This window comes from Pelodiscus sinensis, chromosome 2, assembly GCF_052426305.1.
Source record: "Pelodiscus sinensis isolate ZL-2025 chromosome 2, ASM5242630v1, whole genome shotgun sequence".
Lineage (NCBI taxonomy): Eukaryota > Metazoa > Chordata > Testudines > Trionychidae > Pelodiscus > Pelodiscus sinensis.
In genome coordinates, this window is record NC_143053.1 from 234,207,202 (window position 1) to 234,227,749 (window position 20,548).

The 20,548-nt window shown below is 39.2% G+C and overlaps 1 protein-coding gene across 13 annotated transcripts in view; it reads right to left on the reverse strand.

Annotated features, from left to right (window-relative positions):
• PARD3 (par-3 family cell polarity regulator) overlaps positions 1 to 20,548 on the reverse strand; it is a 683,059-nt gene that overhangs the window by 403,304 nt on the left and 259,207 nt on the right. For all 13 annotated transcript variants that reach the window (XM_075922689.2, XM_075922683.2, XM_075922685.2 and 10 more), the window contains one exon: positions 8,898 to 9,078. In XM_075922689.2, coding sequence (XP_075778804.2) covers positions 8,898 to 9,078 — 181 coding nt within the window. The remainder of the gene's footprint in view (positions 1 to 8,897; positions 9,079 to 20,548) is intronic.

Below are 20,548 nucleotides of genomic sequence, written 5' to 3' on the forward strand. Positions count from 1 at the left end.
TGAAGACTGGACTGACCTCTGACCACCCAGACATCAAGGTCTGACTAACACTGAATGCCCTGTGTCCTCAGGAAGCATGCAATGAGCACCATGCACTTTGTCAACATTCAAGGGGCCACCGAGAGACCAAATGGGGGCACTACATATTGGTAGTGTACATGGTCCATGACAGATCTGAGGAATCCTCTGTGCCCTGGAAGACGGCAATGTGGAAATAAGTATTCTTTAAGTTGAAGGCAGCATACCAGTAGTCTGGATGCAAAGAGCAGATGATGGAGGCCAAGATAATCAAGTGGAACTTCAGTTTTTTCATGGATTTGTTGAGGTTTCACAGGCCCAAAATCAGTCTGAGACTTCCACTTGCTTTCGGGATTAAGAAATAGGGGAAACAGAACCCCTGATCACTTAGCATAGCAGAACCTCCTCCCCTGGTCCCATCTTTAGGAGCAATGACATCTCTTTAGACAGAGCGTGAACAGTAGCTTCCAGTGCTATTGTGCACAGTACTCATTGGTCTAAGAGCCAGGTCCAATAGAAGGGAATAAAAGATCCACAAAAACTGGGGAATACGGACCCACAATATATCACCCCTCAGCATCACTTCCAAGTGTCTCCTTTGACCCTGCTGAGTCTGGGGAGTGCAGAACAGATGCAGATAACAACTGTGGCAGAGGTCTCCTCCTATTCTAGTCCTGTTAATAGGCCGGAGGAAGAAGCAAGGCATCAACTGTGGCCCACAGCACTTCCTCATAGGGTTGGAGTATTAAGGCTCAAGGACTTAAGTGTGGCCTTTCAGTCTTTTAACCTGTGGTTTGGTGTCCATGTACTCAAAAAAGAACACCATCCCCTCAGAAGGGAGGTCTTGTAATGTTTGTTGGACTTCATGTGGCAAGCCCAAGGATTGAAGCCACAAGCTTCTCCACATAAAGCCATGAAATTAGCTGCTGAGTTCACCACACCCAAGGCTGCCTACAGGAATGCCTTTATCACAGACTTACCTTGCTCTACGAGAGCAGCAAACATCTGTCTTGACTCCTGAGGTGGCAGCTCCTTGAATTTATGCACCGAGTTCCAGGAGTTAAAATCATATCTGACCAGGAGTGCCTACCGATTAGCAATCCCAGCAGGAGAAACCTGGCCAAACAGACATTGCTCACAAAATGGTCTAACTTTTTGGTATCCTTTGGTGTCAGTCCCTGTTAAGCCTGCCTTTACGTGTGTTGGCAATCAATGAGCAGTAAAGAGCCTGCTGTTGAGGGAGCATACAGAAACTCAAAGTACGTTCTTTCAGTCTTTTCCGCCATCACTTGAAGTGCTGGATCCATGTTCTATTGGTGGAAGCCGTCTAGATTCTTAAGCCACTTAGTCTGACCTACTGGAATTTAATGTGGCTCCACTGGAAATTGCCACTGATCTGGTGAGGCCTCTTTGGCTCAAGTCCATAGGTGGGGAACAAGTGTCCTAAAGGAAAGCCAGGGCAGTTGTTATCTAGGAGGTAGTGGGGTTTGCTAACACATAACTAGCTAACTAATAAGTGAAACTTAATTACTACATTTAATCAATTTAAAGGAGCAATCAACCTAAGCAAAGAGGGTGGGGAAGAAGGATAGGTTTGGAAAAGGAAGGTGCAAATACAGTTAGTCTGTCTGCAGCTTTGGTCAGGTTACACACTCAATTTAAACTTTAAAGTTAAATCAAGACCAAGAAGAGAGAGTACTGAGGAATACTTGCAGAAGCAGACCAAGCTGTGGTTCCAGTGACCATCACAGGAGGTAACAAGAAACTGAGGAAAAGCAACAAGGAGTCCTGTGGCACCTTATAGACTAACTGAAGTGTTGGAGCATAAGCTTTCGTGGGCAAGCTCTTGCACATCTACTAACGTAATATATGCCATCATGTGCCAACAATGCCCCACTGCTATATACATCGGCCAAACTGGACAGTCCCTACAAAGAGTCAATGGACACAAATCCGATATTAGGAATGGCAACATACAAAAACCTGTAGGGGAACACTTCAATCTCCCTGGACACACAATTGCAGATCTAAAGGTAGCCATCCTGCAGCAAAAATACTCCAGAACCAGACTTCAAAGAGACTGCAGAGCTACAGTTCATCTTCAAGTTTGACACAATCAAGTCTGGATTAAACAAAGACTGTGCATGGCTTGCTAACTACAAAAGCAGCTTCTCCTCTCTTGAAATTCACACCTCCAGATCAGCTACTAGAAGTGGGCCTCCCTGATTGGATCCACCTTGTCATCTCTAGCCTGATTCTGGCCTGCATATTCATACCTGCCTCTGGAAATTTCCACTACATGCATCTGACGAAGTGGGTCTTTGCCCATGAAAGCTTATGCTCCAACACTTCAGTTAGTCTATAAGGTATCACAGGACTCCTCGCCGCTTTTGCAGATTCAGATTAATACAGCTACCTCTCTGATAAGAAACTGAGGGGGTGGCAAAAAAATTGTGTGTGGGCGCTAAGAGAGCGTGACTTCAGAGGGCACCAGCACTGACCTGATGGCTATAAGTAAGGGAAAAATTTGCTGCTCGGGGAAAGCACACCCCTACAGTGGAATGGAGATGGGCAAGGACTCGAAGAAGAACAACACTATATAATGGACATCTTACAATCTAAAAGAGAGACCTATCAGTGGGTCAGAACTGTGTTACTTTGCTACATAAGGAGTGTGCATTAAGGTCCTGAACTTCTTAAGTTGACAAAGACTGGAAGGAGTGCTGTAGGGAGCCCTATGCAAGAAAGAAGCACTTGGTAGTGATTTTGAATGATTTTATAGAGCTAGTCAATATCACTCTTGCTGAGTTTCATATCCAGAGTCAGCTGAAGGGACAGCTGTGATAAGCAGGCCTGAAGATTTGGGGGGCACTCAAAGCTGACAATAGAGAATCCCAGGGGCTCTGCTGACCCTTCCCCCTGGAAAAGTAAAAGCTGAGCAACAGCCCCTAGTTAGTTGCCAAGAGATACACGTGTTCACAATAACATCCAGTGTGGTAAAGGACCCAATCGCATCCTGGATCCTCATAAGTACATAAGCCTAAGAGTGATGCTTGTGGAGCTTTTAGTTCTTATGGCAGAATGAAGGACATCTGACCTCCACCTCACTCACTTTCATGGCCCTCACACTCACTGCAATGACTACTTCTGAGCAAGGAGGACTAAACATAAATGTGTTTGAAATGTTTAAATCTATACATATAGAACCTAATCCAAAACTCATTGAAGACAATTGAAAAATATCAAATTGACTTTAGTGATATTAGGATTTGGCCTATATTTCATTATTAATGTAGAAGGAATTTTCATCCTGACTTAGTATTGAAGTTTAAACTCGATGTGCACCTGAGCAAAGTTGCAGAAAGGCTGTGACTGTGATGGTACCTTCTTTTTCCAAACTCACCTTTCTCCCCACGTTTTTCCTGATCAGTGGCTTCCTTAATCCTACACAATTTGGAACTGATGTGATTTTTAGATACGAAGCCAATCTATGGTCACATAGGGGGTTCGGAGAAAAGAAAACAAAAATAGAAATGGAAAGCAATTTCTGATACTAAAAAGGAAATGAAAAAATAAATAAATTTCAAAGAAATAAATAACAGATTTGTATCTAACACAGCAAAAGGAGAAGGAAGAATTCTATCTGCTAGGTTCCCTGGCTGACAAAATAATCCACAATATACGTGCTTCCATTACATGTATTAATAAAACAAGCATCCAGACAGTTGGCTAGAATTGAAGAAGGAAGTTGAAGGGAATACTTATTTCCCCTTTGAAGAAAAACTGGATTTCAGAAGAGTAGATGTATGGTATGTTGAACCAATTGACATAGTACTATGATTATTTACAGTTTTTAATACATTGTTGAATAATATTCTCCCCTTCTTATTTGCTGGAAAGATGTACTGTTTTCATTGCAGGTTGTCTGTCTGCATATATTGGGAGGAGAGGGGGGAAGAGAGACTCCACAGCCTATAGAAAGTCCAGCAATTTGAGACCCAATTTGATAGCTGCCTTGGACTATCCCATGCTCTGATAACAAGGATAGCCACTAACAATTCCCATTCTAGCTCTCTCCATTTTGCTGACCTCTAGGGGAACAACTTTTATTACACTGCTCACAAACATCCTCATTAAATCTTCATTTGATTTTAGACATTTTTGGTATGGAGAAAAAAGGTAATAAGTCAAAATGGGCAAAAACAGTGTTGAGGAATTTTTAAGACTTCCACATGGCAGCATAGAAGAATGTGAGGGAAAGAGAATCAGAATCAATTCCATATGAAGCAGCAACAAACAGGTAAGACTTTGCTTTGGTACTCCTTTGCTAGTATACTACTGGAACTAATATGCCATAGTGCCTTCAACCCCTAAACTGACAAATATTAATCCTCACAATATTGTTTCAGTGAACTCTCTATCATACCCAATTTACAGACAAGTAAATTGAAGCACTATTTTAAGCCTTCTCACACACCTTGAACCCCTCATCCCCAGTCCTATCCCGAGCCTGCACTCTTAACCAAGCGTCCCTGCCCTCCCTCCTCCTCCCCCTTCACACACACCCCTCTACACTGCAATCCCCTGCCCCAGCCCTGAGCGCTCTCTGTCACTTCAAACCCTTCAGGCCTACCCATGCCACACATCCCTATTGTTGCACGTAACAAAATGTATTCTGCACATGCATGGGAAAAAACAGAGGGGACATAGTCCAGGGACAGGGAAAAAGCACCTCTCCCTGGCTGTGGCAGAGTGGGAGCTACAGGAAACAAGTCTCTCCCTGTTGCAGCCCAGAGCACCTGTATAGCCCTTTATAGGTTTCTGGCCAAAGTGCTTGGAGGGAACGTAGCTCATCAGGTCAGTGTTCCATGCAGGTGGCTAGTCTGCAGTGCTTAAGAATACGTCAGTGTAAGTACGTAAAAACAACTCCTGAAAAATGGGAAAAAAGGAAATTTTCTGACATTGTCTCTTATGACTGCCACAGTCTAGTACTAAGAACAGTGAAGCGGCAGGTGAGAAATTATAGGTACATAGTGAAAAAAGAATTCTTTAGAATATAGGATAACTTAAGGCACAATGCACTTACAAGATGCAATGTACTGCTAAATGTTTACATGTAAAAATGACAGCACACCAAATGCAGTGTAGTGAACCAAGTGATTACTTTCATTTTACTACTATATTTTAATCCTTTCTTTGGTATATTTATTTCCAAATATTGCTAACGTGGTACTGGGGATTATTCCCTGTACTGTACTTACTAAATGCTCAAAATGCAATTTGGAACACATTTTCACACCTGTTGGTTATTTAAGGAAATATAATTATGAATTATAAATTAAAAATATAAATACAGTGTTTTAAAGGAGAACAATACAAAGTAAATGACTAAAAATATATGCAGGAGTTTAAAAGGAATAAATTTACTGTATTTACATGAAAGACTGTGAAGCAAACAACTTGGTTCACAGACAGTGCACCCGCTGCTGAACTGTCACTGCCTGACATCCTGTCTTATCTGCCAAATTGCTCATTAGGTTTGGCAATTTTCACCTGCGCCTCCAGTATATATTTCAGCAGGGAATAAACATCAGTCTGTTTCAACAATCTTCTGCAGTGAGCTTCCAACCTCCTCTTAGAAGCATACAGGCGCGTGCGCACAAAACAGACCGTATTCTATACAATTATAAAAAAATCCAGCTCAACAACTGCTGAAATACAGCAACAGTAAGTTTAGCTAATAACAACAACAACAACAACGAGAATGGGCTGTAAGAAAAAATGTGACTAGGAAGAGCAAGCATTTCTATTGATGATTGATGCTCTCACACTATTGAGCAGCATTACTCCATTTTCACATTTAGCTGCAAAGATCCAATTTGAGCCACCCCCAAATGTGCACAGTACATGGTTACATGTTTGTGCGTGGGGAGACCAGCTGGACCTTATCTATCTCACCTTTTTTTCCTTTCTGGGGGAGGACTGGTGGCGTGATTTGTAAACAAAACGGGTAACTTGGCAACCAGAACAAAGAGATGAAAATCTCAGCAGGCCCTTAATCCCCAGCCTAATATGCTTAGACACTGCTTCAGAACAGAACACTACATACCACTTGCATGAAGGTGAATGGCAGAAGAAGGGGACAGCAATACTTTGCATTTGAACCTCTGAGAAACACAGCCCAACTTGTGGGCAAAAAAAAACACTAGAGATGTAAAACAAAATGTTGAAAATGCTATAAAACAATTTCAGCCAGAACACTGTTTTACATCTGTTAGAAGTAAAATATTCACTGCCAACCATGCAATTAGCTAGAAAATTACAATAATTATAGCAATTTTGTATCCCATCTCCAATCCAATTAATAGATATATGACCTTGTCAACATGTAATAATCAGGATCTGCATTGAACAGAAAACTGGAAAGGTTTTATACCCTGAATAGAACTTACACACAGTAAGAATGTGATTACATTAAATCCTGAAAAAAAATGTATTCTATGCTTCCCTTCACAAGTTAAAAAGAAAATATAAGAGGCATATTATTACAATTTTCAACATGCATTCAAATAAAATACTTGAAAAGGTATCTCTAATATCAGATAATGTTATTGGATTGGCTCTATGCTATGCGCTGGAACTCCTTGTAACACAAAATGCATCTCATTGTCAACATACAGAGAAACATATTCTAAACAGTAAATGGAACATCTCTGATTGGTATGAACACATTCATGCCAAAATATTTCACTCACTTAAATTTTTTCATGCATCACAAAAACATTTTGAGATGCTGCACTTCCTGAGAATATTAAAATAATATTTTGCCCTTGTGTGGCACCTTTCGTCACAGGATCTCAAAGCACTTCCCAGTCACTGGGTATCCTTCAATAAACTTGTGAGCTACATGTGCACACTATAAAATATATACGATGATAAACAACTGAATTTGAGAGTCTTCTCCAATGTGTCATAGCAGCCTGGAAGCTACAATCACTGTATACATGCCCTGAAACACCATGCAGGGGCATGTGCAATGGTGAATGAGGGGTAAGGGTTCCCTCTCCCCAATTATTGTCGGGAGCACAGAACTTCTCCGGCCCCAGACCACAGAGCTAGGGGAGGTTCAACTCCTGCAATAACCGGACAGAGGGATGGAGGATCAAGCTCCTGGAAGGGCCACAACCAGGTGAATGGAGCAAAGATCAAGCCTCTGCTGGGATTCACGGGGCAGTGAGCTCCTCTCAGGCCTGGATGCAGAATGGAGTATGAAGAAATTCTAGGAGCACATCTGACCCCAAAAGTGGTGAAATTTAAATTCCTACCTTGCCCCTGAGAACACACGACATAGCCACACGAAGAGGGCACCAACGCTGAAAAAATATTAACATTTTCCTAAACTTGAGAAACTTCATATTGCTGGGAACTCAAGAGGACACTGCTATTTGCAGGGCTCAAGCCAACAACTGGAGTGTGCATTTAGCAATGCTAAATTTCTACTGAATTGATGGAGAGTCAGCCAGTAGTACAGCTGAGAGCAAAACTCAAGTGAGCAGATTTTTGTCTCTGTCACTTGACCATACTCCTTCCCTAAGCCATTTTGGGTTATTGATAGACCCTTACGTATATTTTAAAAGTGCTACACCATCATTACAATTAGTGAGACTGCAACTGACTTTAAAATGTTATTCCCATAATCTATTTTATGTGGATTACTCTTTCAAAAAAATTCTTTTAGAACTTTATGGGGAAAAAAACTTTTCTAGCAGTATTCTAAACCCATTTTATTAAAAACATATATTTTCACTTAGAATTTTATACAATAATTGAAAAATCAACTGAAAAATATTTTGTTGAATTGCACAAGGTTTTCAAAGGTATTTTTTCTTTTAAAAAGCCATTACATTTTTATAGAAGTCTATTCTCTTTATTCATAGTATATTCTACAAGAGTTTTCCACAAGGGAATCTATATTATTATATATTAGATGTCTAAATAAGATGAAGTGCAACTCTTGTCAAGCTATTATTAGTCAAGTAATATTCCCAACATTATCCCCAAACATAGAATAAAAGGACCAATGTAAAATAAATAAATAGGGGTGGGAGGCACACAATGCTGATGGCTCTACGGGGAAAGGGAGGGTGAAAGTATATTAATTACCATCTTTACATGGGTCTTTTTAAATTATTTTTTCAATAATTTAAGACTGAAACACCTAAAAAGAGGAGAGCCCTCAAATTTTTACTCCTTATAATAAAATAGTGTACCGAGGCCCTTGCAGGATCATGGTTATGCTGTGCTAAGTGCTGTACAAACACAAAGGTAAATGTACTTCCTGCCTCACTCAGTTTACAGACTTGAGCATAACACTTCCAGCTCTGAAATAAACAAAATAAAAACTTTTTCTGACTGTTTCAAAAAGGGGATTTTTCTATCTGCATCACCAGGTGTTTAATTTGAAGGGGGAAAAGTACCATATATGCCTTCACAGATTGGGGAAGAGTGCAGCTACTGCTATTTATAGTTGAATATTTCTCTTTTCATCTTTATTATATAAATAAAAACTGGCAAATTGGAAACTACACACACGGTGACTTCACTTGGAGATTGTTATAATTTTCTGTGTTTATGCAATTTAAAACTGGAGACAGACACAAAAGAGCTTATTGCTCTTTAAAGCACCTGTATACAATTTATTGAAATGTAGAGGCTTATTTACTTGTATGAACCAAACATTTACCCAAATTCTGAACTTTAATCAACTTTTGATAAGGACAGATAATGAATCATATTCCCAACAGCATGAATAGGTAACAGAAGCTGGCATCCTCTTAATTAAGATGAAATGTGCAGAGGCATTGAGAGTTTTTACTTACTAGCCCGAAGAACTGAAGGTGTGACTTCAATTTCACTTGTTGCTTGATAAGGCTGAAAGGCTGACACAGAATTGGAGCCAAGTTCACTGCCAAAAATCTCTGGACTTTGAGTACCTGTTGAGCTAGCGCTGGTGCCATCACCACCATGGTGTGGATCTTGTTCATCAAATATGGCTACAAGCTGTGAATGACAATGCAACCTATTGTTAAAAACAGCAACATACACGTGCCATTGTAAATCAGCACCACATTATCCCTTCTTATCAAATAGTGACCTTAACATAATGTGTGAGGGCTAAGTCACTCCTCGTACCTACCAGTAGCAAGTCCACCAGGAACGTGGTATGGTCATATAGGCTCAGTGTCAAACACCACATTCCTTAAAATGCTCAGCAGACTAGTCTAAGAAACAGGCTCACCAAGACGGAGTCACCTCTGGAAAATAAAGCTTAGTTTTTCTGGCAACCCCCTAGGAAATGTCTTTGGCCCTATTTCTCAATGAATAAGTCATCTTAATGCATGTGCATACAAAAAGGTGCAACCTCTACTCTCCTGTAACCAGAGGGTTGAATATGCCCTGAGAGTACAATGGTAAGTAGCAATAAACAGACAGCTTTATTAAATAAATGTGTCTGATCAGGAATACCACACACTAAAATATTGGTGCATGTACTGAAGGCTATGGAACGTATGGAGCCATCCTAAAATGTTGTAATTGATACTTACTACTATACATTATTTATTTTAATACAATATATGAGTGCAGGTCCAAAAAAGTTTCATTAACCAACTCTCCAGAGATATTTCTGTCGTTGCATGAAGTAGGATTTCCCAAGGCAGACAAAATAAATAAAAATAAAAACCCCATTCCCTTTAACTAGAGCTTGATAAAGATTTATACAAGTCACTTCAATTTAAGAGAGATAAATTCCCTAAATCTATTCTCAGCGCTACACAGACAAAAAACTAATATATCTAAATGAGTCTTAGGTATTTTTCCCTATTAAATAAATGCCAACATTTATTTGGAATGAAAATAATCTATCCAGTTTTGTCAACCTCCATGACCCATTTTAAAAACAAAAGGTTGGTTTCATATGCACTCAAATTTAAAGTGAAGAACTTCCCGGGGAAAATTCTTATGTTTATTTGGACTCCCTGGCTTCTCCAAACTCCTCTGTAATGTAACATCTAACAAGCACTTCCAAGAAAATACTGCCTCCAACTGTCCAAGCTGGTGGTTAAATGGACACAGACAACTTAAGTCACATTTCTCCCTGAAAACTGTTTACCTACTATTGTTCTAAACACCACCTAAAATTACCGTGATCAAAAGAGATTACAGAAAAAAATATTTCCTTTAGTTTTTCAGTTTGTTTGTGAAATGACATAATTCACACAGTTCTGTTATTTCCCTTGTTTCTGTGGTACTTTGATAAAACAGGGGCAAGAAACATATTTACAAAAATTAGAAAATATGAGTTTAAAGCTTGAAAAATCTAATGTCATGGGCCAATTGGTCCCTTTTCCAGACCAATTTGAAAGGCAGGGAGCATTAATTTACACAAAATATCTGTCTTCCCTTCACACCAAAGGTAGATGACGGCTGTAGAGATCACCTCTTTTTCTTATGAAGACTTCTGTATCTTCATAAATATACCAAAAGCACACTTTTGGTATATTGTGAAGCATCATAACTAATGGAAACTGAAACTTGCAAATATGCTTTATGATTTTTATCCTGAATGTTATTGACTTATTTTTACTGATGCACTAATTGACAAAGTCCAGCAATTCACAATGGCTCAGCTCAGGAGTGTCAAGTTGCAAGATTCTACTGACAATGACACTGAAGGGATAGTCTAGATAGAAGAGTCTTATTTATAGCACCAGGACATGAAAAATACATTTAAAACTTTCTCAAAAAGGCATGTCAAACTGTTTTTTCCCTACAGAATGTGTGTCAAACATTATCCCAAAATCACATTTTGTTCCCTTGAAGCTGGCTGACAAATGTTTCTTGATTTCTGGCATGATATGCCTTTTACTGTAAGTTGCCTCCAGCTTTCTCTGTATTCCAGCTAGTCAGTTTGTAACCTAAAGACCATACTAACAGTACAAACTTGGAAAATTAGCATTTCCCATTTCAAGTTTCCCCCACATCTTAGCAGTTATTCACTAGTGCTGACAGCACCAAGCCTGCTTCATAAGGTTTCAATTCATTGAAAAACACATCCAAATTTAACATTTTTGCACATTACCAGGAAAAAACAGATACACCATATTCAAGTTCTGAGATCCTGATAACTTCTTTTTCTTATTCCTCGGTAATGATTTGTAATAAAACACATCACTTATTCTGCTGCAGCATTTTGGACATTTACTGTAGAACACATTTGTAATTTTACAAGATTAATTATGCTCTCGAATTAGAGTCTAGAAAGTCTTCAGCTCCTGGAGAATTTGGAGTGGATTCTGGTTTTCCAATACTTGCGTTAGGGCAATGGGGAGGCTGTAGGAGTATGGGGGTGAAGAGATGTGCTCCATTACACAAATAAGCTCCTCTTACATTAATCCCAAACTGATGCTGTTGCATGACCAACACACATGACAAAGAACCAGCTCAATGCTAACTTGAAGAAAGGTGTTCCATTCCTTAGATTACACACCTAGGGCTTCAGGGTGTATTAATTAAGGATTGAAAAACCATTTCTGTGGGCATAAATCACCAGTAGGCTAATTTAGCCTGTTTTCCCAGGGAACTCGTCCTTTCATTATGTTAGTAGAGATGGCCTGCAAGTAGCCTGGGATGCCAGCTACATTTTGAGGCCAAGCATGCACTATTCATCTGACACATCATCTCAAGATTCGAAGATCAGCTTTTATCAGACTTATCTACAAAGATAAACTGTGGAATCATGACATGCTTTTACTATCCAATGGAAAAAGAGGATGGATAATGAAGAAGAGCTTCTTTACATTTCCACTTTACTGCACTGTAATTTTGTCTCCCTGTTGTGTGAAAACACACACCAAGGGTGCAGCAAGCTACAGCACTATGAAGTGCCAGACTCCTGGGATGAGGTTTTCCTGGGTGGTCGACAAATACCTTTGATGTTGACACCCACGCGTTCAGACTATCGCGCTGAGCCAGACTCCTGGGATGAGGTTTTCCTGGGTGGTCGACAAATACCTTTGATGTTGACACCCGCGCGTTCAGACTATCGCGCTGAGCCGACAAACAGCTGATCAGCTGTTTGTCGGCTCAGCGCGGCAGCCATGTAAATTTAAATTTAAATTTAAATCGCTGCTTCATTTTACTATATTTCTCTGCTTAAAAACACTGTTTCACAAATTCTGAGAAGACATCATCTTAACTTTTCTCAGGAACAATTTAACTGAACTAGCTAATAATTTTGCAGGGTGCATGTTTTTAATCATGAAACACTGCAGTAACTTTCTGGAGCTTTTGAGGGACAACAGCAAATGCTTATAGTTCGAAATCAGGGCAATCAACTCTCTGTTAGACTTCCAGTTCTGCACAATACTGCTCCTGATTAACTCTGAAAAAAGATCATGCTAGCAACTTCTGTCCTTATGGCTGGAGCCCCATGACCTTGAGTCAGCTGGAAAAGGCCAGGTATGGGATTTCATTTGTAGTGTAGATATACTTTTAGGCTCCTTTGTAAATGGGATATTAAACCAACTAGAGAGAGCTCAAGTTCTTCCCTAGGTCTTCAAGATTTCCTCAGAGGTCAAGAACTGAATTCCTGATTAGTGGCTTGAAGCAGACTTAATCACACAAGGTTAGCAAGGTATGGGACTGAATTCCTGGACTTCATAAACTGACAGATGGGAATGAAATCTGGCACCACGCAACCACTGGCTTATCACCATCTCTAATTTAGTTAACTGATGGTCTTAATTCAGCTTGACGTGTGTATTGCAAATTACATGGAAACAGCAGTTGGTAAATTTTGAATACTGAGCTAGATCCTCAACTGGCGTAAACTAGCATTGTTCCTTTAAAGTCAAGGAGCATATCCAATTTACCCAAGTTAGTATCAGGCTCACAATTCATGCATATATCAGTTAGTATTCTCATATATTTATTTCAGCTCTTGTCTTATTAACAGCACTTTTAGATTTAGAACCCAATACAGGCAGTCCCCGGGTTACGTACAAGATAGGGACTGTAGGTTTGTTCTTAAGTTGAATTTGTATGTAAGTCGGAACTGGTACATATTGTAGGGGAAACTCTAGCCAAACATTTCTCCAGAGCTCAGTTTTATTCTCCTACACCTCACTTCCCTCAGTCCTTTATTTTCAAGCTGAGGTGTCTGCTGAGAAAAGCCACTCTGCGTCTCTCTGGTCTGCTGGGGGGGGGGGGGGGGGGCGGGCGCTAGCTTCGTGTCTCCCTGGTCTGCTGGGGGGAAGCAGCTAGTGCGGGGTTGCCTCACCCCGTTTGTAAGTAGGGATCCGATGTAAGTCGGATCCATGTAACCCGGGGACTGCCTGTACTCTAAAATTGGACTATATTCTAAACAAATCCTCTTTCAATTCCAATAACAGAAATATTCTACTAGCCAATACAATATAACTGCAGCTTTTTAAAAACTGAAACCTAAGAGCCAGCTACAGAAATCCAAGTGATTTAATGTTGTATTATAGACAATATAAAGAAAAGAACGGTATGCACACATATATAATTGGATTTCATGTAATGCTCAAAAACATTTAAATAAAAGACATCTAATTTTAAAAAATGGCTTTCTAGATTCAGTGAAGGCCTAATGGGTGAAGAAAATAATGAGAGGAAAGATTATTCAGACCATCACAAGCTTTTGGGGTCTTCAAAAGAAAAGAAATCTGGTAGAAAAAAGGCAGATAAAAAAGATGATGTCTGCCAATAACTGCTGCAGTGAGCTTCACCATCCCAAGACACTGATTCTGCTGTAATTACATCAGAATTTCATCCCAAGTGATGTCTTAACAACACTGACACAAAGAGAGAGAAAGAGTCAGATGACATTACCACCTTCACCTACTTTTGCTGAATCCCCACTATTACCTTATTTTTCCCCTTCTATCCTATCCTCCTCCTTTTTCTTTCTGTCTAATACGAGGCTGGATTAGTCAACCATGGAGAGATATTTTGCAATAGTTCTGTAAGCCTATGACCAGCAAGGCAGGTTTACACTTTTACACACACAAACACACACACACCAGCAAGCCCACGATTAGTACAAGTTTGTCACATCCCAAAGTGACTTACAAAAAGAAAGACGCACCACATGTGCTAGCCCTGTGTTTTTTCCAGCAATGAGACTGCAAGTGAAAGTAAACAGACAGAAGTCACATTTTCTGTAGTTTTCTTTCCCTTTCTTTGTGTGCATGTGTTATTGTAAAACAGGACTGAACATTAGCAATCACACCACTGCTTCAGCCTATTTCAACTAACTTCCCTTCTCCCAGAAAGAACAGTTATTACCATCCGAGGGTACATCTACACAGCGCACTTATTTCGAAATAAGCTATTCTGCAAGAAATACTCTGCAAAAGCTTATTTCAAAGTAACACGTATACACTACAGGGAAGCCTCAAAATTAGTCCAAAGTAGGCTTCCCTAATGTGGATGTATTATCTTGATTTAGAGCCCCAGGAAGCAATGGGGAGCTATTATTTTGAATGGCCCTGGGAAAGAGCAGCAGTGGAATGACGACACTACAGCTATTTCAAAATAGCTATTTCGGAATAGGAGTTATTTCTCATGGAATGAGGTTTACAAAGTCGGAATAAGCTGTCTGTTATTTTGATATTTCAAAATAGCAGAATTAATGTGTAGACACTCATATTGTTATTTTGGAATTATATCAGTTATTTCGAAATAACTGTGCTGTGTAGATGCACCCCAAGGCTATGTCTAGACTGCAGGCTTCTTTCGAAAGAGGCTCTTTCGAAAGCATCTTTCGAAAGAGCCTCTTTCAAAAGATCGTGTCTAGACTGCAGGCGGATCTTTCGAAAGAGAAATCCGCTTTTTCGAAAGAGAGCACCCAGCGAGTCTGGATGCTCTCTTTCGAAGACGGCCTCTTTACATTGAAGAACTCCTTCTTTCGAAAGAGGAACTTTCGAAAGAAGGCGTTCTTCCTCGTGAAACGAGGTTTACCGCCATCGAAAGAAAAGCCGCGTTCTTTCGAAATAATTTCGAAAGAACGCGGCTTGAGTCTGGACGCAGGGGAAGTTTTTTCGGGAAAAGGCTACTTTTCTCGAAAAAACCCCTGAGTCTGGACACGGCCCAAGAGACTGTCAAAAACTGGAAGACAGGGTGAGTGAGCAATCTTTTATTGGACAAACTTCCTTTGGAAAGAGACGTGCTTTCAGGCTTTCGCCGAGCTTTTCTTCAGCCATTCCCCCCACCCAACCTTCACTTTTCAAGAGCCTACAGCTAAATAGAAAGGGAACAAAAAATGTTATTAAAAAAATTCCCTGAAAATACTTTCCATATCAAATGCTTTGTTTCCCTCTTTTCTGTATCTTTAATTAAAACATTTTTAATGATGTGTTTGCCATGAAACTAAGCAGGATGAGGTCTCTGAACCATGAACCTTGTTTAACACTGTTTAATGTTGGACAAGGGCAAGGTCATGTTAACACCTTTGGGACTCTTTCAAAGCATATATTCCATCAAAATGAATACAACAGAACACATTTGTTAGTTGCTTGTCTACTATGACCAATAATCCCCTTGAGTATTGCTGCTTCACAGGATACAGTCCCCCTTGTTGCAGGAATTGTTTCTAAATGTATGACTTATTGTTTGGCTGCATTAAAATGCATGTTGTTTGAATGAGCCAAGCATGCCAACCAATCCAAATCTCTGTATGACAATGCATCTTCATCATCATTTGTTATCGTATCGATTTGTGTGTCATCCACAAGTTTGAGCAGCAACGATTTTATTGTTAATTCCAGATCATTGATGAAAAATTTTGAATTGTGCCAGACCCAGTGTCAAACCCTAGGAATACACCCATTCAAAGATGATTCCTCTCAGACAACTACTTTTTGAAATAACCAACTCCTAATCTATTTAACATACTTTATTAATAGTATAGTAGTAATAATTTAATCAGAATGTTGTACAGTACTAAGTCAAATGCCATAACATTTCATCTATATAGTTACCTTTACTGAACTTCTCACCAAAGACTTAAATCACATTTATCGGACAAGACCGATACTCCTTACCTCCATGTTGATGGATGGTATTAATATCACTTTTTTTTAATTCTTACCAATTAAGTCTCTCATCAGCTTTTCCATTATTTTTTGAAAAAATACAATCCAACTATAGTTGCCTATGTCCTATTTCACTTGCCCTCTCTGTCTTCTGGAAATTCCCTGGTATTAAATTCTTAAATGCATTAGAAATTAACATCAACAGGACTGAGATTTCCTCAGCCACTTGTTTTAGTACTCCTAGGTGCAAGTTACCTCATCTATTGATTTTAAAATGTTTGTCCCTAAAAGACATCGTTTAATATCTTCCTCAGTTGCTAACAGACTGAAAAATACTTCAACATTCTCATGTGATATAAGCAAATCATCCTTCTTTTTTTTTTTAACCACATAAGGGATTACTTCATTCTGGACTAAGATAGGCTTTTTGTTTAAGTTTTCCTCTTAACTCTGGAATTTCAGCTTTTTGTCCATCAAAAAATACTTTCCTTAAACAGTTTCCAATTGCCAATTCATATTTTTCTCTCTAAAATTTTCCCTCTAAGTTTTTCCACTCAATTTATCTCTTAAATTTATTCTGGTTTTGGAAATTAGCCCCTTTGAAGTATGAAGCACATATATATTTCTGTCTGGACTGCCCCCTATTTGTCTATATTAAATATAACCAAATTATGATCGCTGATTCCTAGGCAACCATCAATCAGGTTAGTAATGAATTCATCTTTATTCATCATAGTAAAGAATAAAATATCACTCTCATGGTGGATATCTAACACCTTTTATGTTAGAAAACAATCATCTGTAGGTCAAGGGCGCAGGCATGTTTTTTTTTTTAAGGAACTAACGATTTACTACTGGCTGAATGAGATCTCCAGCATGTGTCCCCAGTCTGAAGTCGGCCATGCCACAACCCATTCTTTCCACGCTTTACAGACAGGTGCTTACAGAGAGATTCATCCCTGGTCTGATTCAGTGACCTGTAACCCACCTACCATTATCATTAGCCCCCTGGAACCAGGCTTTTTTAGTTAGGTGCTGTGGTTTTGGATCATCATTAATAAATCTAAAACAAGTATTGTGAAGTGCCACCCCCACCTCTAACTCATTCTATCTTTCCTGAATAGGGTATAACCAGTGAATATTAACATTCCAATAATGCAAATCTTTCACCAGGTTTTATTAATGCCATTTGTATGATTTTCTTTTTAACTGACAAAAGTTTCCAATTTCCCTTGATTGTGATCGAGGCTCCTAGCATTGATATGTAAGTGAATGAAAAACTCTTCACATTTTTGCCATATTGGCTCAATTTGTTTACAAGACACTGAGTTTGTATCACAATAGCTTTCTTAGCAAAATTTCCTGGCATATCCAGGAAATGCTGGCCTGGTTGTTCCAGGTACTTTTCAATTAAGAATATTAGCCACCTACAAGTGAAATGCAAGCCACCTTCTTTGGACAACCCCTCTTGCAATGAAATGTGGCCAGTGTTTCAGGGAGCAAGAGACTTCCTGCCGATTAACCTGGGAGCAGGAGGGAGCATGCGAAGTCTCTTCTCACCACCAGAGGTCTGGGTGCTTAGAGGGAACTGCCAGCTGTTCAGAACAGCTAGCAGTTCTCTCTGGAGGATTGGGGGCAAAGACTTCATGTGCTCTCACCACCCCCAGGCCAATCAGGATCTGTGGGCGGGGAAATAGAGAACCGTCCTGGCCCCACCCATTCCAATAAAGGCCCCGACCTTTCTGGACTGGCCTGGGGCCAGTTCAAAAATTTCTAAAGTGGCCCTCTGGCTAAAATTATTGCCCACCTCTGTGCTTAGCTCCACTCCCCAATGACAGGGAGGGATTACTCATTCACATATTAATCAAACCTATTAGTATGGTACTGTTTTTAATACGTTGAAAATGTCAGCATTCTTTAAAGACATATGAAACCAACAGGAAAATCTGAAAAATCAAAAATATGCTATCTTGCTCTTGTCAGTGAGAGTCCAATCACACAGAGTTCTGAGAGCTCTTGAGACTTAATAGAACGTCCTTAAGTCCCAGTGGAGTCAATGCAAAGTGGTGGCACTCAACACCTTTCAGTTTGGGTTCATCACCTGCTGGGATTGAAATGTTTGTCTTATGCTTTTACGTTTAGCTCCATGGATACCTTTGGAGCCGGGGGAGAAAGATTTCAATCCTGTTCCATATCAGATTCTGAAATCTGAAGGAGCCTGTTCAAAGTGTACATCCAAACCAGGAATGTTTTGAAGAGTAATTCTCTTACAAATTACTGACAAAGACTGGCTGCAAGGACTATCTAATGAGGCCCAATAAGCAAACCTTTCTTTCTGCGTGTTCCTCCTAGCCATTTGCCTGATCTACTAATGTGGGAGAGTTCAATGAGTGAGAGAGACTTGAGTATATCCTTTGTAGTATGTGTGCAGAAATCCCAAGGCAGGGGGAGCGTGGCGCGCTGGAGACTTATGACAGAAGATCTAAACAAAAGGATCCTTGGCATTCTTTCCTAATGAGCCACCTTTGTCAGACAGTCATGCAGTAGTAAGCAAGCCTCTACTATGTGTCAGAAATTCAATCCCTGCACTAGGTGTAGGAATTACCTAATCAGACCGGCATAGGGAAGAAACAGACTTTTGTAAATAGTATTTAAATGGGAATTGGGTGGAATTGGTGATACAGAGTAAGCAAAGCATTCTTCATATTACAAAAAAGTTTCTAAGATATTGATCTAAAAAGTATCTATTTCATAGGATAAAATACTAATTATTTTACAGCTACCTCAGGCACCAAAAACCATAAACAACAACTTAAGGATAATCAACATTTCCCTATATATGAATGGCAAATGTAGAACAAACATAGGTATAATATGGAATTTAGCAGTGTGTTTAGTGAGATAACAACCAGTTATTATTTAAACACTAAGAAAACTAACTATAAAAAAATCAATTTGTAAGTTTTCTGATGACTGAACTGACTTTAGTGGTAGTGACAGTCCTAAATACTTTATCATGGAATCTCCACCATGCTTCATTAAAACCCCGTTTAAATGTAACTACTGTTTCCATAGACAGGTGAGAGGACAAAAATAAAGCAAAAAGTGACATTTTAGCAAATGTATGCTTTATTGCCCATAAACCTGCAACAAAATTTCAAATGGCAAAAAGCAGAAGCATCTTAAGTAAGGTCTCTACAGATATACAAACAACAGAAAGGGAAGCTTAATACTTAGAAAGGACAGGATCGATTTAAATTTCAAACAAACTACAACACAAATAAAAACACTTTTTAGTAACTTCAAGGAATCAGCTTTTACCTGTCCTATTTCCTCAACATGAAATTACCATGGAATCACTAGCACTCCATAAATGATGCTGGATAACACTGATAATATCATTGTAATGTAATGCTAATCCCAACACTATTTAACAATTTAATTTGAAGAGAGTACAAATGAAAGTTTAGACAATGCAAAATATAAAATCCAAATTCTCCCATCGGATATTCACTTCATATTAGTATTTTTGTAAAACACATATAAGAAATGTAAATCAAGTGGTACTCAAAAATTACAAGGCACATTCATACTTCAGTGGAAAAACACTATGGAGGTCTGACTACAAGTCATTCCTAGTCCCACTGGCTAACTACAGAAGTGCCCTTTAAAGATACAAACAACTTTACCTACCAGCCTTTGTCATTCCCTTAAAAATCCATATCTCAACTAGTTCTCAGGGGGTCACTACAGGTTGAATGTCCAGCCTGGGTGGCCCTCCTGCCCTTAGGCTCCCAAGCTGACTGGACCAGGAGCATCCATTGTCCTTCAAAGGCAGAAGCACGCTCTATCAACAAATTAAACAGTTGATGCAAAAAATGCATCGACTATTCAGTCAGTTAATTACTCAATATTTAACATCCCTATTATGAAGATTATCAAAATTCAATCTAGTCTGCTTCCAAAATAGGAGATAAAAGTAGTTTCAGGTACCATGTTTGCCTCCACATCCTCTAGCTAGTTTTGTAGATTTTCTGGGTTTTTACTATATTTTTCCCTCCTGTGTGATGAACTAAAACCAACAGATAAAAACGATGCCAAAAGAAAACTGGAAAACAGAGGGAAAGGTGTTGTTTTTTAAATCACACATCTCTTTCCATTTTAGTTCACCTTAGATGTTACTTGTAACAATAGTAACAACAATACATTTTGAAAGAAGTTTTTGTTCTTTAATTACTAAGCTCCCTTTAAATGGAGTCAAAAGGGTCAATTTCATAGCACTTATGCATGATGCTCTCATTGAAAAGAGTGGGAATTCAATGTACCAAGTGGCTACAGTACTGTGTTCAAAGTTCCAATGTTAATGTTATGATTTTAATTGGTGGGAGTTTTTGTTGGATCTCACTTTGGAA